The sequence below is a fragment of the Azolla caroliniana genome, unplaced genomic scaffold (assembly GCF_043228905.1).
Source record: "Azolla caroliniana isolate FFs.n. ecotype wild unplaced genomic scaffold, voAzoCaro1.0.p SCAF_3, whole genome shotgun sequence".
Lineage (NCBI taxonomy): Eukaryota > Viridiplantae > Streptophyta > Polypodiopsida > Salviniales > Salviniaceae > Azolla > Azolla caroliniana.
Window position 1 is genome coordinate 21,790,831 of NW_028230438.1, and position 18,698 is coordinate 21,809,528.

At 41.8% G+C, this 18,698-nt stretch overlaps 1 protein-coding gene across 1 annotated transcript; it reads right to left on the reverse strand.

The window, feature by feature from the left end:
• Positions 1-64: 64 nt before the first annotated feature.
• Positions 65-9,468, reverse strand: LOC147866565 (kinesin-like protein KIN-12E). Its single transcript, XM_087317020.1, has 26 exons — positions 8,907-9,468; positions 8,503-8,658; positions 8,299-8,382; positions 8,077-8,196; positions 7,878-7,991; positions 7,669-7,761; positions 7,270-7,359; positions 7,074-7,144; positions 6,909-6,983; positions 6,732-6,819; positions 6,589-6,647; positions 6,376-6,439; positions 6,029-6,094; positions 5,763-5,945; positions 3,480-5,648; positions 3,191-3,298; positions 2,961-3,109; positions 2,769-2,859; positions 2,570-2,644; positions 2,256-2,468; positions 2,065-2,163; positions 1,903-1,971; positions 1,663-1,709; positions 1,421-1,532; positions 801-926; positions 65-480 (listed from the first exon to the last, which is right to left on the reverse strand). The coding sequence occupies exons 1-26, from the start codon at positions 9,465-9,467 to the stop codon at positions 394-396; spliced, it is 5,169 nt and encodes a 1,722-aa protein (XP_087173146.1). The 5' UTR covers position 9,468; the 3' UTR covers positions 65-393.
• Between the last annotated feature and the right edge of the window lie 9,230 nt (positions 9,469-18,698).

An 18,698-nucleotide genomic window follows, 5' to 3' on the forward strand; every position in this document is an offset into this window, starting at 1 on the left:
TGGGCCCAATGTGTCCAATCATAGACTTGACTTGCGTTGCAATTTGATTGACCATTTACGCAAACACCTTCGAGCATTAACATTATGTTTAACCTTATTCAACATAACATAATATCCCTTCTTACATTGTCTTATTTACATGCAATCGGGAATTAGCAAGTCTCTGCTAATTTTATCATTTGCTATTATTACCGAGTAAAGAAAGAATGTATTATAGATAGATAGATAGATAGATATACAAATGTGTGCAAACTTTGATTTGCACATAATGGACAAATGGTCCACAACAACGAGCTTAGGGTAGATAGAATATATTATACATGTATAATGAGTATATGAATAATACACACAAGCCTAAAGCTCTTGTGACATTTAAATGTAGTATAATAATCACTACAAACAAACCCTTTCCTTTGTTTTGCTCGTTCGATGCCGTGTCTTCTTTGAGCGCTTAGTTCTCAAATCTCCATTATATTGCAACTGCAAGGAAGGGAGTAAAGTGAATAAAGAAAGAAAAAGAAGAAATACATTGTCTCTCAATGAATTCACATTAGTAGTAAAAACTCTGGTTAGGATTATGTGCAGAAACAACTAATAAAAACTCAGGCTATATTCCGAGTTCATCCCTCAGCACATGAAGATAGAAGAGCTTGATGGGTTTTGACCAACGGTATTTCGGGAAATTTTATTAGGGGCATTTTGTAGGAATAAAGAAAAACCTAGGGGTAATACTACTACTATTATCTCTTCAAGTATTTAGCTTTTCCCCCAAGTGTGAATATTCAACTGTAAAACCCTACCTGAATGTCTAAGCAAGCACCAATTGGATTTGTATCTTTGTTGCATCCTTCTGCTTCTGAAGACTCTGCTTCTTCTTCACCTTCTTTCAGCTTCATTAGCTTCCTCTTCTGCTTTATGAGATCAGCCTACAAGAAAACATAACACCATTTGTTTAGCGTGGAACTTGACTCTAATGAGCATTGTTGAATTTCGGTTAGAGTGAAGATTAATTGAATTCTCTGAAATGTAGCACTGAGATCAGTTAAAAACAATTCTATAGTAGTGAATTACGTCTCTTGAACTCAATGAAGAATACAAGTAATAGTGAATCAAGTCTTGGGAACGGAAGTTTGATTACAAATTAGCTAGTGAATGATGAGATCTCATATTTATGAATGGATTTCATTTTTGGGCACAGATTCAATCAAGATTAATTATCCAATTGGTGATTAAGATTCATTGTGTAAGTAGATTGAAATGAGTTAGGATTTTAACAATCGATATCAAATGAAGCTTTGATGTGATGAAATGCATTATTGATTTGAGTTTAGATGACTTCAATCTGTTATACCAAGTCTACATCTGGAATGCAGAGGATTCAGTTTTGATTGTAATGAAAAAAAAAGAACTGGGATGGTACCTTAAGTCGCTTATTTTCAGCTTTGAGAATGAATTTCTTTTGACGCATTTTTTCCATCATAATTTGCACCGAAACAGCCTCCCTTTGTCGCCTATTCATGTCTTCTAACCAACTGCAGGCATGTATTTTTCCAATACCATTAAGTAATAAATTCTTGGACAGTTCAATCATATCAATACATATTGACAAATTATTCTTTTCAATTTGACGGAATAGATTTGCATGTTATTCCTTTATTTTACCTCGTTCTTTCTTCATCGTATTGATTTCGTAACATCTCAAGTTCCTCCTGAGAAAAAACCGCAGAAATATATATAAATTTCTGGCTAGATAATTATTTATTAATTTCTGGCTAGATAATTATTTATTAATTTCTCATCATTTTCTGCATATTTCATGATAGAAATGGGAACTATGGCGATTAATTAACTAAGCAACTCTTCTGCCAACCCTGATCAGATCAATAATTTATCTGGATATACCTTTTGTACTTTAGTGTGATGAGATGCCACTTCTGAGATTTTTTGAAGTTGTATGTGACCTACATGTAACTGTAATGTGAAATTCTTGTCAGATAGATATCCCAGTAAGAAGCATACATAAAGCACACTGAGATCCCAAACATAAAATATATATGCACGCACATTGTGAGCTGTGAGGTCAGATTTTACGCCAAGTAGGTCTCTTATCACTTCATATGTCATTGTTTCAGCTTCAGCAAGCCTCTTGTTGAGCCTCAATATCTGAAAGTAAAACTCCATCACAAAACTACATTAACACTTTACTGAAAAGCTACATTATGGATTATCATTGATCAATGATGACAAATATATACCTCTTTCTGACGAGATGCTGCTAGTTCTTCGAGATCATCAATGCGCCGCCGATTGGAATATAGCTCTTTCTCCATGTCAATGCTTATTTGTCGAGCTAATCCGAGTTTTAAGCATTTGAACGGGGATGTAACGGCATCTTTCTCATCAGCCTTTTTTATTGTTTGTCCTTTCTCTTGCTTTTCTTTGTTCACGTTCTCAATAAATGACGTAATCTGTGTACGAATTGCAAAAGTGCCATAGCAAATTTTGATTTAGCCTATATGTCACTCACTTTCAGTAATTTATCCAAAATAAGAGATGCAAACATATGTACTCGTTGGTGATGCGTGGATGCTTGCTTCTCTGCAGTGCTTATCAAATCTTCGATTTGCACCTTCAAGCTTTTTATCTGCATGCATAGAGACAAGTATATTCTTTTAAAATTTGAGACAATACTAAATGTCTGCCCACTGTTCAATTATTATCTCCTCCAAACTTCCTGTGACCTGAGAATTAGTAAGAATGGAAGTTACCTCTGCATCTTTTTCTATAACTTTCTGTCGTAACGACATTGCCTCCATTTGTGCTTCGAAAACTTTGTGCTTTTTTGAGACATTATTATCTCTACAGGCATATTAAGTAGTTATCAAAATCAATAATGAACTTAATAAGAGTCAAGATAGTGAAATGTGATAGAAACATTGCATTCCATGTGATGATTGAACCTTGAATCAGAGTCCCACGAGTCAGTAACCCCTGCATCTCTATTGGTAGCACGAGTGCTCAACATTTGATGTCTCAATGCTTGCAACTCCATCTCTAAATCTTCTTTGGTCAGATTGTTTGCCTCTGTCTCCCTTCGCAAAATCTCCAACTGCATGCAGTTTTGATGGGTCGACTTTGGTCAATTTCAGCAAATAGACAGGTAAATAGCTATTTGCATATGGATACTTACTTGACTTTCAAGAGCATCTACTGTGCCCTCAAGTTCTAGGACTGATCTTTCCAAAAGCTTTATTTCATCCTCTTTCTCTTGAATGTCAGATTTTAATATATTCATCACCTGCATTTAACCACAATTGCAAATTGTTGAATGAAATATAACAATACCATATCCTATTAATCCAAAGCAATCAAGCAAAACATGGCCCTCCACCCATATCAACACAGAACTATATGAATATGAATGTGTGAATTTAATGAATATTACTAGGCATCTAGGAACATACGAGATAGGGACTTACTTCTTGTGATTCAGCAACCAGCCTTTTGTTCTCATCTGAAGTATCTTTCATCGATTCAAACTTTTCATTCACGATGGCCAGCTTTGTTTGCAATTGTTCATTCTCATTGATGGCTGACTTTAACTCCTTGTTAAGTGTAGCAATCATTTTCTGCTCCGTATGAAAGTTGATGTCAGACATCTCTGACTCCAATTCTTCAATCGTAAGCCTTCTCTCATTCAGCAGGGTGTCTAAAGCCCATATTTTCTTCTGTGATTCTTCAAGGTTCTGCTTTAGCTCAGCATTCTCTTGTTCCAAGGTTGTTGCCCAATGCTCAACCTCAGATAATTTTGTTTCCAAGAAAAGCAAAGCATTAGAAGTTTCCTTCTTTTCATGTTCAAGACAAGCTTGTTTGGCTCCCATAATTTGTAGCTGTTTGTCCCTGCTATCAAGGTCTTCCTGCAGAGATTTGATCATGAGAATTCCCCTGTCTATCTCCTCTTTCATATCAGTGGACTCCACAATGCTTTCTTGTAGCATGCTAAGGTCAAACATAGATCCTTTGAGCAGCTCATGTTTCCTTTCAAGCTCTTTCTCTAGATGGTTCTTCTCTGCCAATGTGTTGTCAAGCTCTGCACAGACAAGAGTTGAGAGACTGAGGTACGACTTTGCATCTTCTTCCAGCTTACACAGGGCAAGATCAAGATTGCTTAGAAATGAATCCTCAGCCCCAGGAAAATTCAGAAGTCTATTACTGATTGCTTCCAGCTTTTCCAACAAACTGCTAGTAGTTTTGTCATATGTTTCAAATACTGAATTCATTTGCATCTCTGTCACCTGATGCAGTTGAAGTGCGTGTTCTTTAACTTTGTATGACTTTTTAATTGTATTTCTCAATTCCTCGATCTGAGCTATGGAAGATTCTCGTTCTCTGCCCCATTGCGTTATTAGATCGAATTTCTCTCTTCTTGCACTTTCATTCACTCTAGTGAGAGTAGTGACCAGTGTTTCTGCTTCTCTAATCATCTCTTGGCTATCTTCAAACCTTTTTAAAGCTTCATTTGCCTCGCACATTCTCTCAGCTGCTTCGATCTTTACCTTGTTTAGCTGCATACACATATCTTTTCTTTCCCCATGCCAGGCAGCTTCAGCCTCCTTTAATCTTTCCTCCAATAGCAGCGGGATACTATTTATTCCACTCTCCATCAAGGTTAACTGTTTTTGCATGTGATCTACCAATAAACGAGCACCAGCAAGCTCCTTTTCTAAAGAAAGAACATGTTTCTGGTCCTCATTTGGGCATTCATGCTTTCGGATATCCTCTGTCATCTTTTTCCTGCTGATCTCTGCTTCTTGAAGGCTTGTAAGAGCTATCTCCATCTCTCTTTTCACACTCATGAATATCTGGTCTCTCTCATACACTTCAGACATAAGATTCCGATACTTGATCTTTTCTTTCGCTTGATCTTCCTCCCGGTCTACCAACAACTCTTTGTAAAGTTTCTCAAGGGCTAGTCTTTGATTTTCAGAGGATTCTAGTTGTTCCTCCAGGTTCCTTAGCTCTTTTTCCATCCATTCCTCTTTCTTTAACACGGCAGAGTTATCATTAATATCAACTGGTTTTTTAACACCTAAGAAATCCTCACTCATCAAAATATAGTCAGAACTTTTTGTGTCTGTGGCAACCTCCATTCTGTATTCAGATTCACATTCCTCCCCTGAAGATGAAAACCTCATTTCACTTTCACATTGAACACTCCAGTTGTGAATAGATTCCCCAACACTTGATACATCATTATTAGCTATAACATTTTCACAATGTGTACGATTTGCATCATTGTGAGGCTGCAATTCAAACAATTTTTTCCATGATTTTGTGTTCACAGTTTTATTATCAGTCATGACTATGCTACAAAGACCTCTAATTTGGTGTTCGACACCCTTGGTCATTGAGCAAATTTGCTGCATCAATCTCTGAAAGCTTTCATAGTTAGCATTATCGTGGCTCCTCACCTCACCCTCCATTACCAGGTTTGGTGCATCATTGTTCATATTTTTTATTTCCTGCAATGCCTCATCTAGTATCTTGTTTCCCTCGTCAAGAAAGCCTTTCAAACCTTTCTCTGTCTCCAAAGTTTCAGAGTTGAGGCTGATCAATGAAGAGTTTTCAAACTTGAGTTCTTCAATATTCTGCATTTATTACAAATGGAGAGGAAAAACCAACTTGACATTAGTTTCATGTACATAATTGTGCTGTAAAGGCTTCAGTGATCATGCATTAGGAAAACTAAATAAGGAAGGTACCTTTTCCTCGCCTGGGACAAACGAATAGTGCTGCTTTTTTGGAGTCTTCACAAATTCTTGCAAACATGATTCGGTAATTATATCCTGATTGTCAATTGCATGGGCAGTTTCTGCACTTTTTACTCGAGTCATTTGCAAATTTTCTGATGATTGTGTTTGATTACGCAATTGCTCAAGTTCCTCCTACAAACATGAAGTTAGATAGATGTAGTTATGTTCATAAGTACTGCATCTTGACGTCCAGTGCTAGGATGCTTATCTCAAACCTTGAGATTTTGTATTTGTGTGCGAAGTTCCATGATATCACCTGATGCATCCTCATTAATGATAGCCTGGCATCCAAGACACTTAAGTCAGTATTTAACATGTGTACCTTGGATTCCTAGTACACCATTTCAAGAAGGTTGATAAATATCTTATTCATTAATGTTTTATCCTGTCTTCCACGTGAAGATGTCTCAGCCATCCACAGGAACCCTCAAGATAATAATAATTTTCACATGGACCAGAGGTAGTTATTGCAACCATAAACTCTTGAAAAATACATCATTTCAGTTATATACAAACACGTACTGCAAAGGCTGCATACAAACTAGAAGTATTATAACCATACATTGTTTTGGATGAACTTAGCCCGCTGTGCAAATTTCAATGTGCTCAATGTCTCATTGGCACACCTGTAATAAAGAGAGGTTACCAATGTTAGCCTGCTTACAACAAATCAACTCATGGTGAGATTTGAGGTTGGTAATAATCATCAACAGGATTGTGTGTCAGTTTCTAAGGCTGAACAAAATATTTAAACAAGAATTCTTGCTAGACTTACGAGATAGACGGGCTCACTGTAGCAATAATAGCTGTTTTCGAATTACCACCCAAGGAATCCTGTATTAAATATCTCTCCTTGAAACATCATCATCTACAATTTTCATGTCCTGATAATCTATGTAGACTCAGACAGTGACTTACTTGAAGTAAGAATGTGAGTTTGGAATCTCGGTAGGGTACATGACGTTGTTTCCCATGTGCAATGTCCACCAACACCATGATCACTAAACTGGAATGGCAATTATATTTGATAACTTACTTATGAAACAAAGTGCACATTTATTTAATATAACCCCGTGGAATAAGAGATTTCCTTACCCAAGTGTGGAAAGAGATTTATTAATGCTTGCAGCCTCTCTCAGTCGCTCACCTTCTGCCCCAGAGGTCTTTTGCCTGTCAAATACATTTGCATTATCAATCAACTGATTATTCATGCTTCTTATATCTTTCTAACTGGGAGAGAGTGAGAGAGAACCAACCAACCTCTCTGAACCAGCAAGGTCAACTAAATTCAACCTTCCAAAACGGAAACTTGTCACAGAATCTGTCACCCACTGAATTTAGAAAGAAAATAGATTAAACATTCTTATTGCACCATATTCATCTATTTATAGATCTAAAACCGTAAAAAATGTTGACTGTTCTAGGAGAGGGATGTATGTGATTTGTAATAAGTTACCTTGCTCTCAATAATGCAAGTGAAAACACAATGTGAGCGGCTGCTCTCTTGGTTCATTCGTGTGTGAGCAACTCTCCTGTTGGCAGCACCCTTCCATCCAAATCATTTATCAACAAAATCAGCATTGCTTGTTTCTCAAAAGTAATAAGAACCTTACACAATGCTAGCAAAGCAAATCTACATGAAATAAAGCATGCCTTTTCTATAATTTTGACGATTAACAAGTTTTGTTGATGAGTGACAGTATGTGATGGAGATAGATGGAATGCACCAAAGTAAACATAGAATGGAAACCACTGTAAAAATTATGAGTGCAATGTCTCGAGTCTTCTTGCATGGAGAATTACATAGTCCTAGTTGGAAATACAGACCAAATATTACTAACATTGACATGTATACCTGATGGAGCAATTCCATCACATCCCCAACATTCTTCACTTCCACCTCTGTCAAGTTCTCCACAAAGAGACCCTTTTTGGGATCTTCGTGTATCTGTCAAATCAACCAACACATATGACAGTTCAACTCTTTTTGGTACTGCAAAGTACAATCAAAGATCAATAAATAGAATACTACACAAGTTTGTCAAGAAAAAACAGGAGATCTACTTGTAAGTTGCTTGAAGCAGGCTCTAAGAGATCAGTAATTTGTTCATTGTAGATCTCCAAAAAGGAGCATTTACAATTAATTGTCAGATGCTCTTGTCTGCGGGAGGCTTCTTCCTGCATCAGTATTATAGATAGGTCTCAACATGAGTGCAAACTTCAATGTCAGAAATATTCAAGTTTATGTTTTGCAGAACCATACCATTGCGATTTTACTGAACAAGTACTCAAATATACGAGGGGTCATCCCACGATGTGGATTTGGTTTACCATTTACTTCCTCAATGTCGCCCATCATTGTATGTGTTTTACCACTTCCTGTCTGAAATAACATACCAGAGCAAAGATATAGCAGAAAAACCAGGATTAAACACGCAGCAGAGCATGCACAGTGGATTCAATAAATGAATCTGAATGCAATTACCTGGCCATATGCAAAAATACTGCTGTTGTAGCCTTCAATGCAATTATCAACCATAGGCAACCCGACCACTTGAAACAGATTTTCCTGCACATAACAAGGAATACAGCATACATTTAAAATAAAGAAAATGGGAATCGATTTGAGAAATAAGATGGATAAAAGGAATTATTATTCGTTCATTACTATCCGAGATAAGTAACCCACTTGTGTAGTATTTGGAGAAGCAACGTGATCGAATGTAAATCTCGATTCGGGCTGCCCTGTCCAACTCAATACCTGTGAACTTTCTTGTCTCAAACATGTGCTCATCCCATTGGCAGTAGTTTCTGAGTGATTGAAAGGTCTCATGCGGATTAACACCTAGCACAAGACATTATCCACATCAGCACAAGTATTAGCAACTCCTCTTTACTGAGTAGAAAATAATCTGATCTAGATATGATCACATGGGAATCTAAACGCATTTCTAGATACATTTGACATCATCAGATTACATAAACAAGTTCATGGTCGAAGACCACTGGATTCTAAAGAACCCAGGTCAAGCTTACCTGTAGCTGATTTATACTTACGTAAAGCTCTACAATTAAAAAATGGATTTTGAATACCTGGACATTGTGATCCTTCCAGAAGTCTTTATCGAGTTGCAACTCGAAATGGGGAGCATCTGAGTTGAGATTTTTGTGCGGGTAGGAAGAGAAAATGGTGAGAAGTGACTTTGAAGTGAGTGGAGGTCGAGAAAGTTCACTTCTGTAAGCATAGAAGCCATGCTTCTGCTTCCGATGATGCTTGCGTGGAGTGGTAGCATAACCTGGATTCCGACCTACACAAGAAGCAGGAATTGTGGAAGAAGAAGAAGAAGAAGAAGATTGATGATCTCCTCTGTTGGGAGTTGTGTATGCTAAAACGGAATTATCATCATGTTTCAGCGATGTTGTAGGTATCTGATCTCTTCCTTTCTTCATCTGGCTACGCAGGGATAGAGCTGTGTTGAAGTGTTGCTCTGTTTTGCCCTCTTTCGCATAGAAGTGAGCTGCTTGCTGTTCGGCTCCCTGTCTGGATGAAAGGAGGGAGTTTTCTGAGAAGGGGGGTCTCGAAGGAGAGCGGAGGAGGGGAGTGGTAGTGAAATCGGGAGGCGGCGAAGAAGAATTGGGACCTCTGTTCTCCATCTCTTCTCTGTGTCGCGCCCCTCTGCTTAAAGGGAGGGGGGGAATTCTAGCAGATTGCTGTGTGCAGAAGAAGAAAGGATCGAGATTCTCTCTTCGTTCTTTCAGATCTTCGTTGACAGGAAGGAGAAGGAAGGGGAGAATCGATGGATGGAATTGCGCAGAGAAGAAGAAGGAGAAGAAGGAGAAGAAGAAGGAGAAGGAGAAGGAGAAGGAGCAGGAAAACAGAGTTTTGAAAAAAAAGCTTGGATTTTGGTTTTTTGGGGGCTTTACTCTGTTTTTTTTTTTTTTTGTTTGTTTTCTTCTCTCTTTCCTGCAACGGTCACAAAAATCAATTTCTTTTGTTGTTTTCTTCTTCTTCTTCTCTGCCAAGAGTCTCTCTTCTGTTCCTTCTTCTTTTCTATTGCTTTGTATTTTTTTAGCATGTTAAGTAAGAGTGTGTGTGTGTGTGTGTGTTTAAGTGTAAGTGTGTGTGTGTGTGTGTGTGTTATGTTGTGTTGTTTTTTTCCTTTGTATTATTTTGCTTGTTAAGTGTGTGTGTGTGTGTGTGTGTGTGTGTGTGTGTGTGTGTGTGTGTGTGTGTGTGTGTGTGAGAGAGAGAGAGAGAGAATGATAGATAGATAGACAGACAAATTATATTATCGTCTTCGGAGGTCAAATATGACCTATAAGACCAAAAAATATTACATGTCACGTGGTACGTGTGAAAGTGAGTAGCGACTCTCGATGTTCAAGAACTTTACCAATGAATGTCGCAATCAAGAGTGCACATTCTAGTTGTGAGAGAAATTTGTGCAAGGATTGGGCTTGGTCAAAGAGATGTGGAAAGCATGGTCGAATATGACCAAAGGCAGAGCAATGTATCAAAGTGTGATACGCAGACTCTCGAACTTGTATCAAAGAGAGAGAGAGAGAGAGAGATACATAGTGAGAATGAGCTTGGTAATGATAGCTCGTGTGCATCTCCTCCTCCTCCACCTCTTTCTATATCTCACCTCCGAGTCTCCCTACTTCCTGATGTAGTCGTCACTTGTCCCAACCTCACCTTTTGTCCTTGCGTGTCGTACCCACTTCGCCTCTGTTTGGTCCAAGTTTCAAGGTAACTACATGTCCCAGCCTCATTGATTTTGTCTCGTTTCGAGCTCGATCGTTGGGGTTGTGATTCCCATAGGTTCGGAACAGAAATTATTGTAAAAGTCTGAGTCATCATTCTGTGAGGACTTATTGGCATACAAGTAAACATTACTTGCAGCCTTACCTCTTATTGTCCATTAAACCATTCTCGTTAGTTTAACTACCACAATCCCCCAGTTCACTCTCCCAACTCACGTCGCTTTTTATGCATCGGCTTGTTAATCACACATATGTCGGTGCCTTACTACTAGGATTTTTCACTTGTGACTTCTACAAGACTACCTCGTAGTCAACATTCACCAACCTTGTCATGGACAATAGATTTCTGGCGGACTTGTGTGGTTGACACGTCTATAAAACACTTCGTATCACTTGCGTCAATCTTTATCTACATTATCTACTTTCCTTCGTTAGACATTTTTTATTGCTTTATGATCTAGCTATGTATCTCCCATTCATCATGTAGAATTCTCTAGAAATTTGTCACCCTTGATCTCTGTTGAATTAACCTGAATGAGGAATCGATTACACACATCAATATTGAATGCATGGTGTCTCATAAATTGTCTTTTCCATGCATGCACATTAGCTGTGTTGAGAATAATCAAGACTATCAATTTTTTGATCCAAATTTCCACTGATTTTGCTTGGACCTCGACCACAACATTCAAAAGCTCACAGGAATCCAAATTTGGGATCAAGTTGAACTTTTACTGTGTGTAGTTCATTCCATTAAGTTTTCCTCCTAAAAGCATTAGAGGTCCTCACCTCAACTTGCAAGTGGATCCATGTCGTTCACTTGGTCATTATCATGTCTTATCAACTCTCAAATCTTGGCATTATAACCATCCAGACATGCAGAACCTTCAAAGCTCAAACACATTAAAAACACGTAGTAGTGCCCCCTACACAACGATATAAATGAAATAAGAAAGAATCTTAACTTTTAGATGCTTGAGAATGAAATAACAAGAAGATGATACAATGGACTCGTGTGCCCCTAAGCAACAAAGAAAAACAAACACAATGATGGCTTGAAATACAACCTTAGTTCTATCATATAAGGTGGCTTTTTACCATAAATATGCTTACATATAGACTACATTTAACTCCTTGACCACCTATCCCATTGATTATTGTCAAAGGAATCATTTAGCTTATTTACACCATGTTATAGGCATCACAATCATTTATCTCGTGGTATTTGTACCGTAGTATTCTACAAACGAGAATAAAAGTGTGAGAGTTAATCGAGAGTATAAAAAATGGTGGAATACTTTAATCCTAGGGATTGCAGGTTGATTACAACACAACTACTATGGGATATCTGATCATTTATGGCCATACCTATAACACACCACCAAATAATTCACGATGAATCAAAGGAAAACATTTCGAGATGGCCCATACCAATGAATTAAATTAATCATGTTGGAGGATAGAATTATAATTTTTTGGCAACACTTTATATTATTACCATTGTGAAACTTCAAAAGGTGGGGAAAAGTTGTATTCAAAAGCACTAAAGGAAATTTTGATAACTAGCAATAAAAATATCATGAAAGTGGAGACAATCATACAAATTTATAATGATTGCTTCTAAGAATGTTTGAAGAATCTAAATTCATGAAAAGCGGGTTTATTGAAGACGGTATTGTTGAGTGATATCCACATAGTCCATAATCCCCAAAACCTTACCCAGTTTAGAAATTGGATATACTACCATGCATCCCTAGGAATGAGACCAAATATCTACAAAATACTTACCAAAATGGAGGGAGTTGGTGCTTTAATCCCCATAGGAAATGCTCAGTGCTTCAAATCCATGGCAAGTGTTTAGCATTTCCGAAACCAAAATTAGATTATTGGATCTTGTCATGACAACATGCATTCAATGATAAATTATCCAAAATTGTGAAACCTAAGTAAGAAATACCATAGTGGCAAGGCTTGCTAAGAACATTTTCCATCAAGATTATGACTTAATTATACTCCATTTAGCATTAATGATCACTGAATTGTTTTATCGACGGAGTCGGAAGAGGCAACCTCATAACTAATTGGTTGTTATGTGATCCATAGGATGATTTGGGGCCACCAATAAGATTCCAACCTTGAAACCTATTTTATATTGCTAGTGGTAGAAAAACTACCTAAAGATAGTTGAGTTTCAAATTGTTTCCATTGTGTTCTTGAAGGATACTGAAAAAGATTATGTGCGGAAGCAATAGAAAACTGAACACAGAAAATACGCAGGTTTAATGGAGAGCTTGAATATACACAGTACACGGGAGAGACAGAGAGAGAGAGAGAGAGAGAACACACAGAAACTCAATTCAAAATAATACTCAATCTATACATACACCGTGCTCAGTGAGCACCTTTTATACAAGCCCTAACAATAGGGCTGACACAAGTACTGATAGTACTTGACTGCTCATAAATGAGCCTCGACACTCACTCCCAAAATTATTCCTTACGAGGAATATCTCTTTAACGGCCTTTTCGGTTTACGCACCGATACAACCAAGTTATGCGTACTGATTTACGCACCCAGTCTACGCAATGGGTTACGCATCGTATTACGCACGAATGTTGAGCTTGTCTCGCAACACTCCCCCTCAAGCTCAACTTGAGGTTCCACCTGCTCCACGCCTCGCTCGCGCTCCTCGACCCGTTCGATTCCGCGCGCCTCGACCCTTCCGGTTGGCTTGTCTAGTTACACAGCCCTTCTCAGCTTCCTTGGTTGTGCAGTGTTGGCGCCTCTTCTGTTGCCTTCTCTTCTGCTTGGCCCTTGGTTGATTTAGCGTATCCGAATCAAACATCCAAACTGACTCAGCTTCCTCCGATCGGTTTCCGCTCTCGTCCGAGTTGGCTGTCTCCAACTCGTCTTCAGTCTTCTCGCCCTTGATGGCTTCGTCTCCCCCATGCTTGGTTGGCTTCGACTCTTTCTTTCGTTTGCTCTTCCGCGGATCAGCCCTCGGCTTCTTCAGCCGATTCGAAATCGAAATCGTCATCCGACTTGGCATCACGGTCTATTCCGTTCCTTTCCTGCTCCCTTCCGTGGTCATCATGGACATCTCTCCCCCTCAAGTTCGGCAGGTCGAGGTGACGCAACCCAAGCGCACCTGAGAATTGCCACAACTTGTCCAGACCAAGAGGCTTGGTGAAGATGTCGGCGTTTTGCCGATCCGTCGGAACATACTGAAGTTCGACTTCACCGGAGAGGACACGCTCACGGACGAAATGGTAGTGCACCTCAATGTGCTTAGTCCGGGCATGGAAGACAGGGTTCTTAGCTAGTTGGATGTTGCTGAGGTTGTCACAATAGATTGTTGTTGGATCGGATACCTCCACCTACAAATCCTTAAGTGGTCGCTTCAACCATATGGCTTCGCATGTCACGACAGTCGCTCCTCTATACTCAGCTTCGGTGCTCGACAACGCAATTGTCAGCTGCTTCTTGCTACTACACGCGATCGCGGCACTCCCAAGAGAGAACGCGAAACCGGATGTGGGTTGGCGATTGGCGGTGTTTCCGACCCAATCAGCATCGGTGTAACCGACCAACTGCGTGGCAGTATCAGTCCGATATAGTAGCCCCGGTCCTTAGTACCACTAACGTACCGGAGTACGCGTTGTGCGCACTAAAGGTGCTCCTCGGTCGGTCACGCCATGAACTGACTAATCACCTTGACTGGGTAGCTGAGATATGGTCGGGTGATGGTCAAGTATATAAGGCTTCCGACTATCTGTCGGAACCTCATCGAGTCGCATACCTTTCCGGAATCGGGACGAAGCTTCACGGTTCTATCCAGAGGCCATCCCGAATCTGAAGAGCATACTCAACACGTAATGTCGTTGACTGATCAGTATGCCTTCGAGGGTACGGATCACTTCGATCGCGAGGAAGTAATGAAGGTCCCCCAGATCCTTCATGTCGAATGATGCCGCAAGCTGGAGCTTCACGCGGTCAATCTCACCTAGGTCGGCGTTGGTGATGACCAAGTCATCAACATAAAGTAAAATGCTAAACGGCCCGAGTCAATTTTTCCGGATGAATAGTGAGGAGTCCGATTTTGACGTTGCAAAGCCCAACCGACGCAATCGTTGCGTGATCTTCGCGTTCTAGGCATGTGGGGCTTGCTTTAGTCTGTAAAGGGACTTCTTCAATCGGCACACCGCCGAAGTGTTCGTTCCGGAGTGAAATCCGGGGGGCTGTAGCATGTACACATGTTCCTCAAGTTCACCTTGCAGGAACACATTCTTTACATCCATCTGATGTAAGTGCCACCCCTTTGCCGTAGTGACCGCGAGCAAAACACGGACGGTCGTCATTTTTGCGACCGGTGCAAATGTCTCATCGTAGTCGATGCCGTGTTTTTGCGCCTAGCCTTTCGCTACTAACTGGGCCTTGTATCAGTTGACCGAGCCATCAATGTTGTACTTGACCTTGTACACCCACCTACATCCGATCGGCTTCACACCTTTCGGTGCGTCAACTAGGTCCCAGGTTTCATTCTTCGCTAATGCGCGCATCTCTTCCTCCATTGCGGCACGCCAATTCGCGTCCCTCGCCACTTCTGAGTAGCTCTCTGGCTCACGTACCTCCGCTACACGCGTCATGTACGCATAGTTGATGCGCCATGTACTCGTTGTAACTGAACCGCACAACAGGGTTCTTCTGGCAGGTTGATCAGCGTAATTGCTCATTTGCCGAAGTTGAGGCTTTCTTGGCCGACACGGACTTCGGTCTCGAGGGCCCGTCGTTACTTCCCTTGGAGTCGGACTCGCGTTAGTCCGACTGGTTCCTATTTGTGCCGTAATCCGACACCTTCTTCTTCCCTTTTTCTTTGCACGTAAGCCGTCTCCTCGGCTTCCTACACGGGGAATGCACGGCCGAGTCCCCACTACTCGCCGGCTCTTCATCGGACTAGTCGAACCGACTCAGTCGTCCATTCAGTCCGCTTAACCGAAACAAAATCGGACTCTCTTCGCGGGTCCCGATTTCAGGCTCATCCGGAGGCATCTCGGCCTCGCTGACCTCATCGTCAGAACTCGGATTGGAGGTGAGGTTCGGAGTCGGAGGCAAGTACCAGGACGCGGACTCGTCAAACACAACGTCACGGCTCACGCGCGCTTGTTTGGTGTGAGGGTTATAACACTTATAACCATTCTGCTCGTCCAAGTAGCCGACCAAGATACACTTCTCGGCTTTCCCGTCCAACTTCCTCCGTTTCTCCTTCGGCACATGCACATACGCAATGCTACCGAAAACTCTCAAGTGTCGTAGATTCGGCTTCCTTCCGAAATACAGCTCATGCGCCGACACTTTGTCTCCGATTCGATTATGGATGTATACCGCGGTTTGTACCGCCTTGGCCCAATAGAACTTGGGCAAGCTCTTTTCCTCCAGCATTGCCCATGCTGCTTCCACAATTGACCGGTTCTTCCTCTCGGCTACGCCATTTTGCTCCGACGTGTATCTACAACTGAATTCATGTCGAATTCCCAGTTGTTGCAGATAGCCATTTAATTGACCGGAAAAGTATTGTTTTCCGCCATCCGACCGCGAGCACTTGATCATCTGTCTTGTTTCCATTTCCACGAACCCTTTGAGGTCCCGGAAACAGTCGAAGACTTCACTCTTCTTCTCGATGAGATAGATCCATGTGTCCCGCGTATAGTCGTCGATGAAGGAGACAAAATATCGACTCCCGCCAAGACTAACGTTTTGTGCTAGCGCCCATATATCAGAATGTATCAAGTTGAGCTTGTTCCGGCTCCGGTTACGCTCGTTAGGGAAAGGAAGTCGGTGTTGCTTCCCTAGCTGGCGGGCTTCACAAAATTGTGCCTTCCGGCCACTAAATTTGGGCAATCCGAACACCACCTGTTTCGATTGCAGGTCCTAAAGCCATTGATAGTTGACGTGGCCTATCCGCTTGTGCCATAAGTCGATATCCGACTCGACTTTTTGTCCTTTCGCGAACATTGCGGTGCCACCGTCACTAGAGTCGAGGATAAACATCCTCCCGTCTCTACGCCCTTGCGCAATAACTCGGCCTTCTTCTTCGATGAAGCACCCGAGATGTGTGAACCGGACTTGCATCCCCTGGTCGATGATTTGCCCGACCAACACCAGATTCTTCGTGATTGTCAGGACGTGTAACACGTTCATGAGTTTCCCTTTCTGCCCGACATGGCTCAAGGGAACTTCATCGACATTCGCGACCGGATGCAGAGTGTCGTCTCCAGTTGCGACTACTCCCGGTTGCATCGGTTTCTCAAGGTATGAGAACCACTCCTCGTGGCACGTCATGTGATTTGACGCATCGGAGTCGACGTACCACACCTCATTCGATTTCGGGGTGCACATCTTCATCGAGTTCGCTTCGTATCTCATCACGAAGACTCACCCTTTTTCGGCTTTTCCAGATCCTTTGGCGTAGTGCGATCGCTGTCGATTTCCTTTGTCGGTTTGTCCGGAACCTTATCCAGACCCGGTTCTCTCCGACTCGGCGCACTTTTTCCAGCACTCGCTCTCCCTGTGGCCTTTCTTGCCAGAGTACCAGCATTCCGCAATAGATTTCTCTTCCCGGTTCTCATCGCCTCGACTCCCCCAGTTTCCAGAGGGTCCGGAATTGTTGTCGGCATCACTTCGGTGCCTTCTTCCTTGATCCCATCGGCTGCCTCCATTACGCACTGACTCGCCTCGTCCGCCACAACCACGGGGCCTATCTCCCTCCGTGTACAACATCTTGTTGTCGGCATGCGTGCTCGTCGACGCACCCGCGTGGTTCTCCTCTATAAGGAGCATCGACTGTAGGTCGAAAAATGACGACGTATTCTCTGACAGGAACTACACGCTCCATATGCGCAACGCTCGGCCACAACCGAGCTTAGAAACATACACCGAAAAAACGGGGAATGGATGCACGACACAGGAGAGAAGAGTACACAGGAAAGAAAAGAGAATACAAGATGTTAACGTGGAAAACCCAAACTAGGGAAAAAACCACGGCAACCCACATATTGCAAACTATCACTATATCACAATGATTACAACAGTGAGCTCAAAGAGGCAACGACCTCGTGCTCACGATCTTCGCCACAGGCGGCGGTTACAACAGAGATATGAACTCTTCGTCTCTCTCTCTCTGTACACGGTTGCGCTATAATCTTGCAACAACAAGAATGACAACAACAATAAAAGAGTTTGCCCTAAGTCATATTTATACTAATATGACTTTTTGGCTATTTACACATATAGCCCCGATAGACTCTCAGAAACATATTTACGAATATGTCCCTTCATCCGGTGAGCACTCCTCACCGGGTCTGCATCATCCGGCGCTTGTCGGGTACTCGTCATCCGGTTCTCACCGGGTCTGCACCATCCGGCTCATGCCGGGTACTCCACATCCGGTTTCGGCCTCGGCCTATCGGCCTCGACCGAGTTTGCTCATCAGTACTGTTCTCCTCACTTCCCATCCGGAGGGACCTGTTACCTAACATTCTCCCATGTACACACAGTAGTTCGGAATGCTCTGAACTTCGACGCCAGTCCCTCGAGACAGATCTACACCATCTCGCCTTCCCCGACGTTCACATCGATGGAGGCTAAGGAGTCACATATATCTTTGATCTTTGAGGTGTAATCAGCCATCGACAAATCGCGTTGTTGTAGGTTGCTCAACTCTTGTCGAAGTTGAAGCTTTCTAGCTGTAGTGCTTGCAGTGAAAATCTTCTTCAGATTTCCCCAAACATCTTTCGGCGTTTTTGCATCTCGAATGTAGCTTAGGAGTTGTTCGCCCACACAAGATGCAAAGCAGTATAGTACTCTGCTCACCGATTGTTCCCACGCCGGGAAATCTCTGTGTGTCAATTCGGGTGCTGTGTCATTTGCTCCGTCGACGTAACTCTAGTAACTGTGCCCGAGCAGGTACTGGTGCATCTTGTAGGACCAAGACGCGTAGTTGTTTCTGTCGAGCTTCTCGGTAGGAAGCGAGCTAGCCATGCTTCTATCCATTTTGTTTTTCCTGTTCTTCTTGGTTAGTTTTCTTTTCAAGCTATGTCGGCTGCTGAGGTTCTCAACCCTCG